The sequence below is a fragment of the Coregonus lavaretus genome, assembly GCF_964263955.1.
Source record: "Coregonus lavaretus genome assembly, chromosome: 8".
Lineage (NCBI taxonomy): Eukaryota > Metazoa > Chordata > Actinopteri > Salmoniformes > Salmonidae > Coregonus > Coregonus lavaretus.
Window position 1 is genome coordinate 17,954,766 of NC_139995.1, and position 14,458 is coordinate 17,969,223.

The 14,458-nt window shown below is 41.4% G+C and overlaps 1 protein-coding gene across 1 annotated transcript in view; it reads right to left on the bottom strand.

Annotated features, from left to right (window-relative positions):
* Positions 1-14,114, bottom strand: part of LOC311133959 (rho GTPase-activating protein 39-like) — a gene marked incomplete at its 5' end in the record, with an annotated part of 55,689 nt that extends 41,575 nt beyond the window's left edge. The window contains 2 exon segments of the mRNA XM_084167588.1: positions 13,967-14,010; positions 14,013-14,114. Of these exon segments, the coding sequence (XP_084023714.1) occupies positions 13,967-14,010; positions 14,013-14,114 (146 nt within the window).
* Between the last annotated feature and the right edge of the window lie 344 nt (positions 14,115-14,458).

Here is a 14,458-nt window from a genome sequence, read left to right on the forward strand (position 1 = left end):
CCACTCAGGAAGGAGATGAACGTACTTTGGTGCGAAAAGTGCAAATCAATCCCAGAACAACAGCAAAGGACCTTGTGAAGATGCTGGAGGAAACAGGTACAAAAGTATCTATATCCACAGTAAAACGAGTCCTATATCGACATAACCTGAAAGGCCGCTCAGCAAGGAAGAAGCCACTGCTCCAAAACCACCATAAAAAAGTCTGACTACGGTTTGCAACTGCACATGGGGACAAACATCGTACTTTTTGGAGAAATGTTCTCTGGTCTGATGAAACAAAAATATAACTATTTGGCCATAATGACCATTGTTATGTTTGGAGGAAAAAGGGGGAGCTTGCAAGCAGAAGAACACCATCCCAACCGTGAAGCATGAGGGTTGGCAGCATCATGCTGTGGGGGTGCTTTGCTGCAGGAGGGTCTGGTGCACTTCACAAAATAGATGGCATCATGAGGAAGGAAAATTATGTGGATATATTGAAGTAACATCTCAAGACATCAGTCAGGAAGTTAAAGCTTGGTCGCAAATGGGTCTTCCAAATGGACAATGACCCCAAGCATACTTCCAAAGTTGTGGCAAAATGGCTCAAGGACAACAAAGTCAAGGTATTGGAGTGGCCATCACAAAGCCCTGACCTCAATCCTAAAGAAAATTTGTCGGCAGAATTGAAAAAGCATGTGCGAGCAAGGAGGCCTACAAACCTGACTCAGTTACACCAGCTCTGTCAGGAGGAATGGGCCAAAATTCACACTTATTTTGGGAAGCTTGTGGAAGGCTACCCGAAACGTTTGACCCAAGTTAAACAATTTAAAGGCAACGCTACCAAATACTAATTCAGTGTATGTAAACTTCTGACCCACTGGGAATGTGATGAGAAATAAAAGCTGAAATAAATAATTCTCTCTACTATTATTCTGACATATCACATTCTTAAAATAAAGTGGTGATCCTAACTGACCTAAGACAGGGACTTTTTATTAGGATTAAATGTCAGGAATTGTGAAAAACTGAGTTTAAATGTATATGGCTAAGGTGTATGTAAACCTCCGACTTCAACTGTATCTCTGGCCCTCTAGTATGGTGAAAGGAATGTCCTTTGTTTCAAAGACTTTTGCCGCCCAAAAACTTCAACATCCAAAAATGAACATTGGGACAATATATTTCAACATCCAAACGTTGGGAATGATGAGAAATGGAATATGGAAAATTAATGTCTATGTTGTGATGTCATTACAAATTGTATAAAGGCGTTATAACGAAAACATTGTGACTTGAAGAGCTTTTACACTGTGTATATCAGGTTTACATACTTTACATTGTGTAGAAAATATCAAGGAGGAAGACAATGTTTTCGTGAAGATAGGAATGTGATTTTAGCTTACTAACAAAATCATAGTGATAATAATACTTTTGCCTCGTAACTAGCCAAGCCCGAGGTAGCTCAGAGAGCGTGTCAGTATGACGGAAATGCCCCTCTTTACCAGAGTGCATAAAAGACTGAGATAAGAATTATCAGAGCAGACGGACCTCAAGCTGCAGCTTTTGTCCATTTTGGTCCCGACCAGAGCATATGAGCGGAGTGGAGCGGGAGCGAGCGTGGAGCGTGAGCGGACGGATTTTGAACAGAGCGCAGAGCGGCATTTTTAAAAGGACGGAGCGTCGCCCTATGTCCCGCTCCAATTTCGCTCGCTCACACCAAGAGTCTGAAGCATGCTCAAGCCTGACCCAGAATCCATCTGTTTAATTTAATTTGTGTCGTCCAAGAATTTGTATTTTATAGAGCGAGGAGCAGCAGCAGCAACAAGAGAAAAGCGTTGAGGAATTCAAAAGTTTATTCACTGCAGGCAAAGGCCCAACCATAACAAGGGAGAGAAAAAGAGAGCTGGATGTAGCATTTTTTAAAATGATTTTCATGGACTATGAACCGCTGAGTAAAGGAGAACGCGAAGGGATGCAACACGTCGCCAGCGCAGCTCAACCGGGCTACACCCCCCCCAAGAAACTATGATAAATCAGTACTTTACTTTGTCAAATTTACATCTGAGATGCCCCATTCACATGCTTCAGCTGGCGATCAAAAACGCCGTTAACGAGCACGACAACATTAATAGGCTGTTAGTGAAAGTCGGGCACCTGGTGAAAAGTGTACGCAAGAGCACAGAGGAAACCGACCAATTAGGTGTCCGCCCCACAAATGCCTGCGCCATTCGATGGAGCAGCCAGCGGCGGATGATTCAGTCGTTCATCCGGTTGTTCCAAAAAGACCCGTTATGGCAAAACAAACTCAAGTCTAATGTTGCTAACATCACCCTGAATCAAGTACCGCAGCTGACGCACCTTGTCCGTGTGCTGACACCACTAGCAGACCTCACAGACAAAATGCAGAAGGAGCTGGGGAACCTGGGGATGATCCTCCCTGCTGTCACAGAAATCAAATCCCTGCTCACCGATTACACTCACGCTGCACTTCCAATGGGCATCGCTGCTTTTGCAGAAACATTGGCAAACAACGTGTCAATTCGCTATGGAATATACTATACTGATTAACATCTCATTTTAGCGTCAGTGTTAGATCCCCGTTTCAAGACAGAATGGATAATCCGAGATGAGTCTGTATGCAACAAATTCGGGGAGATAAAGTAAGGCTGTGGTTTAAGCTAAAAGTGAAATACATGCAGATTTCGTTCCTTTTTTGGAGTGAGCGGGGGCGATTTGAGTGGAGCGCGATGCAAACTGCGTTGAGCGCTGAGCGATAATGAGCGGACTGGCCTGATGTGGCTTTGAGCGGGGGGAGTGGAGGGGTGAACAACTCCGTGAGCGAGGAGCTGAGATTCTCACCGCTCCACTCCGCTCATATGCTCTGGTCCCGACCCTGTAAATCAACACGAGGTGAAGACGACAAATTTGCCTCCACTAACAATCAAAGTTACGGCTGAGTAGCTGATCTAAGTACTGTATCTAAGAAGGTGAATTTAAGTGGGACCATCATTTTACATTTAAGTCATTTAGCAGGCGCTCGTATCCAGAGCGACTTACAGTTAGTGAGTGCATACATTTTTTCATCCTGTTACTCTCTTCAATCCATCGTCTAGTACACTGCTCTCATCACCCCACAGGGGATCATCGACAAGGCTGATTAGTTGTCCTGAGAAGACCACTTCCAGAACAAGTGAAAGTAAACAGACGACTAAGAAGGACATTGTGACCTCTTGTGGACAATCTGAGCCTTACATCTGAGCCTTACATCTAAAAGGCCATCCGAAAAGAGAAGGCCCAATCGACCCTTCCCACAAAGGCCTGGGTCCAACAGAGACGAAGAAGAAAAACACGTAAATACATGCATTACTTCTTACCAAACGGGCGGCAGTTCTGGGCAAAGTATTAGGTTTACTATGAGCGTAGGTCCATGTGTATCCAAGTGTTTTTCTCTCTCTCCCTCTTTAACTCGCCATCTTTTGTAACAAGTGTCATATTGTGTTAGTCCGCTAGGGACCTGTTTTCATTGTATTAAGTTTCTAATCCCTACCTATACCGTGTATGTGTTTGCATCTTGTGTTATCATTTTTAATTAGTTAGTAAATAAATGATTAAATCAATTTGTGTGGTATGAAATGATTAGTAAGACCCGGGTTCATGCAGATTTAAAGAGCCTACGACTTTCAGAATGAGACTGATATGAGGTAAATTATTAATAAATGACTGTTAAATGATGAGATATCTAGATATCTTTAAAGTTAATTCAGGAAACGGTAACTCGTTAAACAACTTTTCCCGTGGTGCCCCAAATTCCTAATGAGTTAATTGTTACATGATTAATTTAATCTAGTAACAATTAAACATAGTAGGTAATTATATCGACAAATAATAGTCATCACAATAATGAAAGACATGTCACGACACAGTCTTTGACAAACTATTTGCAGGACAGACATCCCAGCTCATAAATTATATACAAGTAACTCAAAAATGCTAGTCAAAGTTTGCTGCACGCACAAAACAAATATTGGCTCTTGATCAAGGAGGACATTTTCTGCTGTTACCAAGTGGAGCTTGATTGCAAGAAGCTAACCACTTAGCTAGCTAGATAACTAGCTACTAAGTTAGCAAAACAAATGCATAACTGCACAGCATTTAGAGCATTTTAGACAGTAAACTTAATTATAAAATATCTAGCTGGCAAACATTTAGTTGTGAATTCCATACTGTAACTATAGATCAGTATATAGATAACCTGGTGTGTGCCGCACAACAGTGAGTGACTCACAAGGCTCTGTTCTCTCATGGTTGTTTGCTTGTAAACTAAGTACATGTGACTGGGGACTACCAATAAGCTTCATAATGTAAAATCATGTGACAGGTGAAATGAAGAACGCAATCTGCTTAATCTCCTAACATATTGCACAAGTTGACTGCAGGTATTTCCTTAAAAAGTAGCTACAAATATTCAAACGTATAAAAACAAACTTCAAAGAAGTCGTTTAAATGGTATTGAAAAACCATCCCGTGGCCATTTCCAAATACCCCGGTATACGGTATACTGTCGAAGCCTACTAGACACACTATTTCTGAGTTAGGAATAGGATACAGAGTATTGGGTCACCATTGTACTGGACAGACACAGGCAGGAACCCACATCCAGGCTTGAGAGAACAATCAGAGGGAGAGGAGAGCGTGCACATGTTTCAGATGACATAGAACAGCCCTGCACCTGTCACACACATTCTTTGCTTTATTGTTTGTCACCTCTAATTCCAACCGTTCCACCAGTGGCAGGGGTTACATAAACCCACGGCACAATTGGGGTGTGTGTGTGTGTTGCATGTGTCAATCAATCAATCCAATGTTATTTGGCACATGCTTCGTAAACAACAGGTGTAACACCTGATAAACCAGTGTGAGCACCACTGAATACCCAGTCAATAGATTAGGGGGTATGCAACCATTGGCATTTCTCCTCATGGCAACACTATAAATGGTAGGATTAAAACCTGGTGCTTCGTTACCTCTGTTGGCCTAACAGCAATGTGCTTTATATCAGGCCCTGAAGGCTGCATACTGTCTGCCCTTTTAGAATGTGAATGGGTTTATTTTCCATGCCATTGATTCTACTGTAGTGCTAAGTAGCCTGTTAAACTTCTTCCCCACTGCAGGAGTGCCCTGAGGATATAGGTAATTGTGGTGAGGAGGTGAATGAAGTATGGGATCTGTCCCTAGCCTTTGGGGCATAGGGTTTCCCCTTGTGGGACCAGGAAAGGAGCTCATGTGATGGTGACATTGATGGAGTCGTGAAATCCTCAGACTAGGAAGCTTTTGGGCGGGCAGGCATGGAGGGCAGGTTGCCAAGGAGGATCAGATAGGTAAAGCACTTTAAGCCCCAGCCAGTCCAGCAGCCCTGGGGCCACATACTGCCTGGCTAGCAGGGAGGGGACAGGAGCCTGTACTATACTGTACATGCTGCCACCCTGCAGGGTCACCTCCACAAGGGTCATGATGACTGGGTAGCCCCAGCATAAAATGCACAAATTCCTTGGCGAGGGAATATAACACCAGTTTGCTATTAAGTGACCTTTATCGCTCTAGTATCACCTGTGAGTGACACTGCACACCTCCAAACCTGATTGTCTGGTTTGTCTGTCTGGGAGCCATAAGGTGTGTCAAAATTGGAGCTGGGGTCTGTCTGTTCCAAATCATTGGTCCAGCCCAAAGTGGACATTACGCAACTTGCCTTTTGCCCTCTACACATAGCTGTCAGTTCCTCTTCATAACTGTAGAAAGGGAAATTCCCTGTGTCTCTGCAACAAAACAAAAATTAAGAAATTAAATCATAACAAAAAAATCAACAGTTCGAGAATATCGTAACTTGTATCATAACTTGTTTTATCTTCTGAGAGGTTTCTGGTGCTACATAAACCCAGAGGGTCTCTGTGAAAGAATAAAAAACTGAGCGATGAGTCACAATCATATGCATTACAATGTGTATGCATTGCACCCTATGCTAATGCCTGATGGCCATGGACAATGGGCTCTATTGTCAGATCAGCAACCAGACTTCATTCAACTAGAACTGTCTCTATTACCATTCCCACAAGGGCCGCCAGCCAATCATACCCTTCATCGGAGTCCAGTGGGTGGAGCTTGGGACATGTTTAGGAGATTTGGGGTGAACTCCTTCAACAGCTGCGATAATCCAAAACATGAACAGTTTGCACTTCTCCTGCCCTGGGATTAAGATGGAATTTTAGAGTTGACAAGGTGGCCCTTGAAAATGGATTGGCTTTCCAACGTTATTTCCAACTCACACTTTTACATTACCAGATAGGATATGCTCTTTCCCAAACCATACAAGGGTCCCACTCTCAACCCAATGCCCCTGCAACAAACGCGCTATGTGTGCGAGTCAAGATTAAACAAGACCTTCCTATTGGTTTAGATGTGGAATATTTTAATGTTGGCAGGCCACCTTCACAGGCTTACTTTGTGCCCCGCCTCCAAAATAACTACGAAGAAACAGTGCTCTATGGTGGCTGTATGGAGGCTTTTGTCTTGGTCTTCGCCCACCATCCTGCTCTTCCTCCCACTAATGTAATGCTGGGAACTTCCGGCCCCTCATAGCCCAGCAGGACAGGCCCAGTGACTGTCTCTCTAAGACATGAGGCAGCAGCAGGGTCAAACCACAATAAATCCTATTTTATAGGGGGCAAGCCTGACCAACAGCAGCCCCCTTTACCCCCTACAGGCCTCCTCTATTCCTCTTCCCATCCTCAAACAAATGAACACTATCAGGTCAAACGGCCTTTGGACGAGAATGAGCATGTGGGACTGAGGGACATAGAGACAGAGTACAGGGTGTTAACCAAATACAGGACTCAATGTCGGTCTGGTACACCAGCTGTCAATACCAGGAATAACGGGGTCACTTGTCCAAACAATTATGGAGATAAATGAACCGATTACATTTTTACATTTTAGTCATTTAGCAGATGCTCTTATCCAGAGCGACTTACAGTTAGTTTGTGCATACATTTTTCATACTGGATGCAACTCTGATTAATGTTTGTTATTTCTTTGCCCATTCTTTATCTCATCAGATTATCTGAGGTGAAATGTAACAAATGAGGACATAAACCAACATTTAGGGCTGAGATGGGTTTCTGCTGAGGGTGGAGGTTAAAAAAGGCCATAAGGAGTTAACCTCAGCCAACTGCTTGGAGGATTGTCCAACAATACCCTTTCCGTTCGATGTTCCTGTTTAACTATGTAGTTGGACAGTCTCTGTATGTAACTGCATTTTGAGTTGCGCCTGCCGCCTCTGTCCCCCATCTCCTGCTGACATGATAACAACCCCAGTGTCTAAACCAGGGCCAAGGTACGGGGTGAGAGGGGGGTCAGAGGTGGCCAGTGAGTCACACAGGAAAGAGGTATCCGTCTGGGTGATCCCCCCTAAGGAAATGGGCTGCTGATGGCAGACAGGCAGGTTCTGGATCAGACTAAAAGTTTCTGCATGCTTCGGTTCATCTTGAGATGCCGTAGCCAGTATACACTTCCTCAAAATAGTTAGAAGTAATCTAAGATAACTCAAGAAATCTGTTTTTTATTTTGACGTTTTTGCCGAGGAGATTGCACAATTGTACTTCTAAATAAGATGTTTGGAGCAGTATTTCTCAGGTGAAAAAATGTGCATGAAAACAAGTGGTCAACCATTGAATGATGACACTTCATTGAATAATCCCTACTGTTGACCAATGAAGGGGCGTAGACTTAGGCTCCGAACTTTGGCTTGCTTCGAGAAAATGTTTTGTGTGCACGAACAGCCGGGAAAGAAACCTTGCCGAAAACCAAATTTTTATTTATTTTGTACATTTATTACAAAATGTCGTCATAATTAATGCACGCACTGTTCCAAACTGTTTCGGATGGGAAACATGCGGACGACTTAACACACAAGCTAGTTAAACTGTTAACGTTTGCACTGGGACTCCAGAAGGAGAGGGCCAGGAAGGATAATGTCCTCTCCAGGGGTCCAGGGTGGAGAATCGGATTAACAGATATCTAATCACCACAGAATTAAAGAGGACTGGGAGGAATGGAATCGGCTGTTCCGATCAAACATGAAGACATCCTCCAACACATGTGTAACAATAGGAAACACAACAGTTAGTGCCTTTGGCGACTCAGTGATGATCTCAAACTTCATTTTATTACCTAAAAACCTGAGGATGCAGGTGAAGGTCTGGTCTCTCTAAATCATGATACTCTGTAGCTTTTGGACTGGTAGTCTTAATGTAACCCTAATGCAAGGAGCATGAGCACTTAAAACACTAAACCATGTTTACCACAGCTAAGGTCAGAAAGTTAAGCCAGCCCTTTATCCCTGTCTAAGAAGGATTCCAAATGTCAGAGGTTGGATTGGAATGGGGCAAACAAATTTGGATGGAAAAAATAGAGCTCCATCACCTTGGTAAAAGCCTAAGAAAATCACAGAGGGGTGAATGAGTGTTAGGATGAAAGAACGTGATATTTCACTAACGTTTTAACCCATCAGCACCACAGAACAACGAGGCATAATTCATTGCACTAGCCCTTAACGGCCCAATCCAACACATCCATCATTAAAGCCATTCATTGTGTGACGGAGATCCTGCCTTCACATTGTCACGTTTGTCCCAAAAGGCCTGGCAGGCTGGTTTGCACTGGGGTAACCTTGCTAGAGGAATGCAGTGTCCTGTCCTCCTTTGTCTGCAGACCATTGTGAGTCTACAGAGTAAACAGGGGGACAACATCCTATTGTGAGGCGTCTCAGCAGCTCACAATCATATCCTACCCTGACCTGCTAAAAGTATGTTACAAATTAAAAAAGCCCAAGTAAGGTTAATTAGCTAGACTATATTTAGGCCCTCTCCAACAAGAATGCTTTTTAATAAGGGAGTATTTCGGTCCACCCCAATATGAGAGTTGTTTTTGGAAGTATGTTTAGCTCAGAAAGAGCAGACAGTGAGGCAAACTGGTTTTGTGTTAAACTTTCCTCTGTTCCAAGACGCAGGTTCTTCCCATTCTGTGAACACACATCTGGGATTTGTTACAATAAACTAGGGCTGGGCGGTATACCGTATGTTACGATATACCGGTATTGATGTTCGGATTTTAATTGACCTTCTATAAAAAGGTGTTTGAATGTTTGGTTTATTAAATGTGATAAGCCGTGTGTAACGTCCATTTTTATAGTTTACTTCATTACTTTAGTCATCTCTCTCCGCAGCTTTCCACACAGACCTAGCCCCACCCCTCGTCACTCAAGGAGCACACTTGTTGTTCCTTGATGATGAGACGCTTGCGTTCAGTCTGCATGGTCAATGCAGCACATGCAACAATGTTGATGACAATGATGCTGTTTTCACTTTGCTTCTTAATATTAATCCACTAGCATTCTATAATTACACTATTAATTTGTGTTTCTTACATCTGCAAACAGCTAGTTTGTATTTTCTTAGCAAGTTAGCTAATTCATAGCTAAATGTTAGCCGCTAATGCTAATAGTTATGCTAATCGCTAGCTAGCTAATAAATGTACTGAGTCAGAGAAATGTAATTAGCTATACAGCCTGATAATACCAGTGATGGTGTAGACCTAAATCAGCATGTTGTTTGTGCAACAGTATCTTCAAATCAAAGAGGAATACGCGAAGCAAAAATATGTTAGCTACATGTAGTAGCTAAGAGAAAACATTCAATGTAGCCAAAGATTATAGGGTCCCCTAGGAAACACTTATCAACACTTTGGTTCCTACCCTGTCACAATAACTCCTCCCTGGCATTTTCATTCGTTGTCATGTCAAACAACACTGTATTCAAAAGTTCCCACTATTATATTCTAACTATAGAATTAGAATAATCATTGATTCCAACAGTTCACCCAAATGTTTTGCCCTAAATCGCAAGTCAAATGGCAATTGCAACATTTGGTTAAGAATAAGGCCTAGATTGTTTGCCCATATTGTGCAGCCCTACATGGCAGTGTGGAAATTATCTCTAATAAGTGCAGGAAATGCAGAGGTTGACGAAAATGCAGATTTGTTTTGTGGGGGGGGGGGGGGGGGGGGGGTGAAAGTTGAATTGAACAGTATAAAACAATCAGAATGAGAAAGACCCATTGAAATCACTTAGAATGTATGTGTTGAAAGTAGGGTCATGCACTACTCATAAAGCAAATTTAAAATACAGTCAAACTGCCCCCCCAAAAAATTATAGCGTGATATTTTGGCCATATCAGTCCTACAATAAACCTACATCATTTCATAGAAAGGGGCTTTTCTGACTCTTACTTCTTTACATATGGGCATTTCCATCGAAAAGGACCCATGAGCATCAACATGTGATGTTCATAGGAGCATATCAATTGGGTGTCAAATTAAAGCTAAGAGTCTATATTTTGGGAAATGAAGGCATTGCTAAAAAAAATGGATGTTCCATCTTAAAAATTTGGTATAAGTAAAGGCTTTGATTTCTGGATAAACAGATGGAAAAGGGGTCTTAGAAAACATCTACCAGCAAAAGTCTTCAAAAGTATCAGAAATACATCAAAACACAATAATGTTGACGTAAAGACCCCTGCCAACTAATATCAACACATATTTTGATTTGGAGAAATTGTTTACCTTGTGCTTTGTAATATCTTTAAGATATTTTCTAACAAAATTATGGAAAGTTCACAGAAGTAACAATTAATGGTAGACCAATTAGTTATTTTACTGATATCAATGTTTAGCTTAAAATGTTGATAAACTATTAGTTCTTCACATTTTAGGCACAGCAATGTACACACAGAGGTAGGTCTAAGCATGAATTCCAAAATGCAATTTATGAAAAACACCATTCTAAAATGCACACCACACATGCCAGCAGTTTCATGGACAGAGATGGAAATATCCATTAGAAAGAGGTGGGATTTAAAGACGCAACAACTATCATGGGTTGCTAAAAATGATTAGCATAATGCATTTGGCTGCTAGACAATGAAAGAAAGGTGAAAGAAAACCAATAGAACAGCAGAACGCATAATGAGTAAGTCTTCATTAAAAAAATTGCCTCCAGGTTTCTAGGTGGGATTTTGCCTATAGGCTACTTTGAAGCAAGGTAAGACATGCCTCATAATACGAAGTAAAATATCCAGGTTTCAAACAATTAAGAAACAGGAAATATATAACGATTCTAATGATAGGCCTAACCGTCTTCTGGTAGATGGAAAAGGCTTTCCCAAAAACCTTCTCTATTAAATGTTAACTAGCTACAAAGTACCTGTCAGAATGATAACATGATTATTTGCGTCAATCCAGTGGCCATTTATTTTGCAAACTCCATCTCATGTGCTCCAGAAACACAGCTAATCAAACAATAGTGCTAGGTGCCTGCACAATTGAATTAAAGGGTAACAACTCCCAAAAATCTAAATTTATTTGATTCGTCGCAGACCTCAAAAGTGGTCTCCTGATGTGGTTTAAGCATTGTTATGTACTTAGAACATACAATTTTGATGTTTTTCCTGTTAAAAAAAGTGACGTTGAGAATGAAGACCTCAGAAAATTGAACAATATGGGATTTATAATTTTAGATAATTCAGAGTGTATTTCACTGTTTCTCAAATAAGTTTTCACACAGGGCGACTTTCCTTCGCCGGGCGGGCAATTTGATTTTTTTTGGCCCCAAATTAAAGTATAACCATTTCTCCAGGCACCTCTAAACCACTGTCTAGTTCAATAACCAAAATACATGTTTTTTTACTCAGGGTGCCATGACATGGCTGACACCCCATTCTTTCTGCAGACCTCTTATAATATATATATATATATATATATATATTATATACAAAACCAAAAGTAAAAAATGCTAAAACTAAACTTAGGAACAGGAAGCATAGAAATTGCACACACAGAACAAATCTACCGCTTCTTAGACTTGCATTCAATGACAGATATATAACTCACATTTCTATGTGAATTTGGTCTGGACGCCCAAAAACATACCTATTGCAGTCAAAGCGTAATTCCGTTGCCATGGAATTGCCCATATTAATTAGTTTCAAAAGTCTCCAGGAGTCAGTGGACATCCCTGTGAAGCTTATGTTTGAAGTTTTACGTTTTATTAGTCGTATGTACGGCATACAGATGGTATACACCTTCCAACAAAATGCTTACTTGCAGGTTCCTTCTCGACAATGCAACAACAATAAGATATAAGAAACAATATGAATACGAACATAAAGTAAATGGCTCAGTAGAATAGAATAAACCTTTTAGCATAAATATAATACAGCAAGGCACAATTTATTTACACATGTTTTGGGGAAGGGGGGATTGGGGGCAAGTGTTTAAATTGTGCAGTATTTAGCAATATGTATCGATGGGGGGGATTTATCCTTGTGTAGTGTGTGATAGATCGAGAGGGATGGATTGAAAAGTGAGTGTGTATGCAGAACCCAACACCACACAGATGCTCCCCATCTCACGCTGTCACCAATTTTCTGAACGTTGGACAGGACCACCAGCTGCACAGGGAGGGGTAAAATACTGCTGCGCTGTGAGATGTCTACTCCCTAGTACTCCAGGCCATATAAATGGCATCTTTTGCAGACAGCTTGCTCCTGAGGACCTTGGAGTGACTCATATGTCTGAGGGTTCCACCACCAGTGAGGGAATAAAAGTCATCAAAAGAGTCTAGAATGTCCCCTTGAACCACTCTAAACTGAGACATCAAGGCTGTTGAGACTGCAGGGGTTGGCTAAACACATCATCACTGAAATGCTTGCTTTAAACCAGTGACACCCAATAACACATTCAAATACATAAACACAATTTAATTTATGTTCATTGATAATTAGTTTTTTGAGAAGTAAAAATCGAGTACATTCACCTAAGACTTTCTTTGAGCTTGTGGCAAAGACTTATTTCCATTGAACCATCTTTTTCATGAAACAAAATGAAAGCAGAAGAGAGAGGCTAAAGGGTTTTAATGAGCAACTGCACATCTGTCTTAAGGCATAGAGACAGATGTTAGAGAATATTCATGTGTGAATAAACCAAGTCAAGCTAACTGCACCAGCCATCCTAACCTACATGAGTGAAACAGCAGTGCAACAAATGGGATACGGAACATTTGTCTTCCGCCTTGGTTATTGGTCTGTTAACCATAGTAAAGAGCCAGTACAGCCAATTTGCGAATCAGTTCAAGATGAATCATACTGGGAACTGGCAATTAAAGGAAACTCAAAAGGCAAACTAAATATTCCCAAAAAGGATACAGCATCTATGGGAAATACTTCCTTAATAGAGAACAAGTTCAATCATGCTTTGATGTTGGGTGAATATGTTGAAATAAAAAAATATGTTTTTAACAAGATTAGTGGCTAATAATTGTCTTGTATAGGATACTGAAATATGTTATTCATATCGGTTATAGCTCTCAAACAACCACCAGATGACATGGGGGAAACGTATTGGTAACTAGTATTCTAAATGATTATCCATCTCTGACAATTTCTTACAGCATTAACCTGTATAAACAGGACAGCAGACATACACTATAACAAAAGTTAGGTCCATAGCGTTGCAATACAACTTTCCTCCACCATTCCTCATCTTCACAGGGATATTGGATAAGACAGTACAAACTCTAGACTTCAATTTAAGTTGAAGAACCTAGGCTACATTGAAACAATCGTAGCCTATCCGTCTGTCAAGTAAACTTAAGTGCGGTTAGTTGGTGCTCGACATTCAAAATACCATAGTCTGCCAAACAAATCCTGCGGTGCTGGTTGAGTGAAAGTTATTTCTGTTATAAATGTTGCCTTTTAGGTTTAATTTCGCCTATAATTTATCTTACCTTATCCCGGACATTTTCTTCACATTGTTAACATTGCGTTGCCTTGGTCTTGAAATTTTAATGTAATGTTGATTTATTCTTGTTAATTTTCCCACGGCGTTGGACGGTCTGAACAAGAGACCGTTCTCCTGTAGTGATTTCGATATGGAGTCTCCGCCTCTGCACGTGAGTCATACGATGGGGATCACCCCCCCCCCGCCCCGACTCGGGAGTCCGGGCCGCACCTCCTCCCTTCCCGCTCATCCTGCTATGGCCACAGAGCTACCTCTGACAGGACATGCGACACAATTATGAGGCTATTCTTGGTCCAGTGTTGATGCTTTAGATTTATGTCTCATTTTTCAGTTCTTCAGTGGAGCTAGTTTTTAATATTGAAGTTTTGAGAGTCCTAAATACATTTGCCCCCCCACATGGGAATTGTAAATGTAGGCGTACCTAAGGGCTTAACATTATAAACAGGCCACTAGCTGTTGGTTCTGCAGGGATGGGCAACTGGATGCCCGTCACCCCTTTGTGTGTGTGTGTGTGTGAATGGCTGGGGCGGAATATGTGGAATGGTAGCAAATACATGAAACACATGGTTTCCA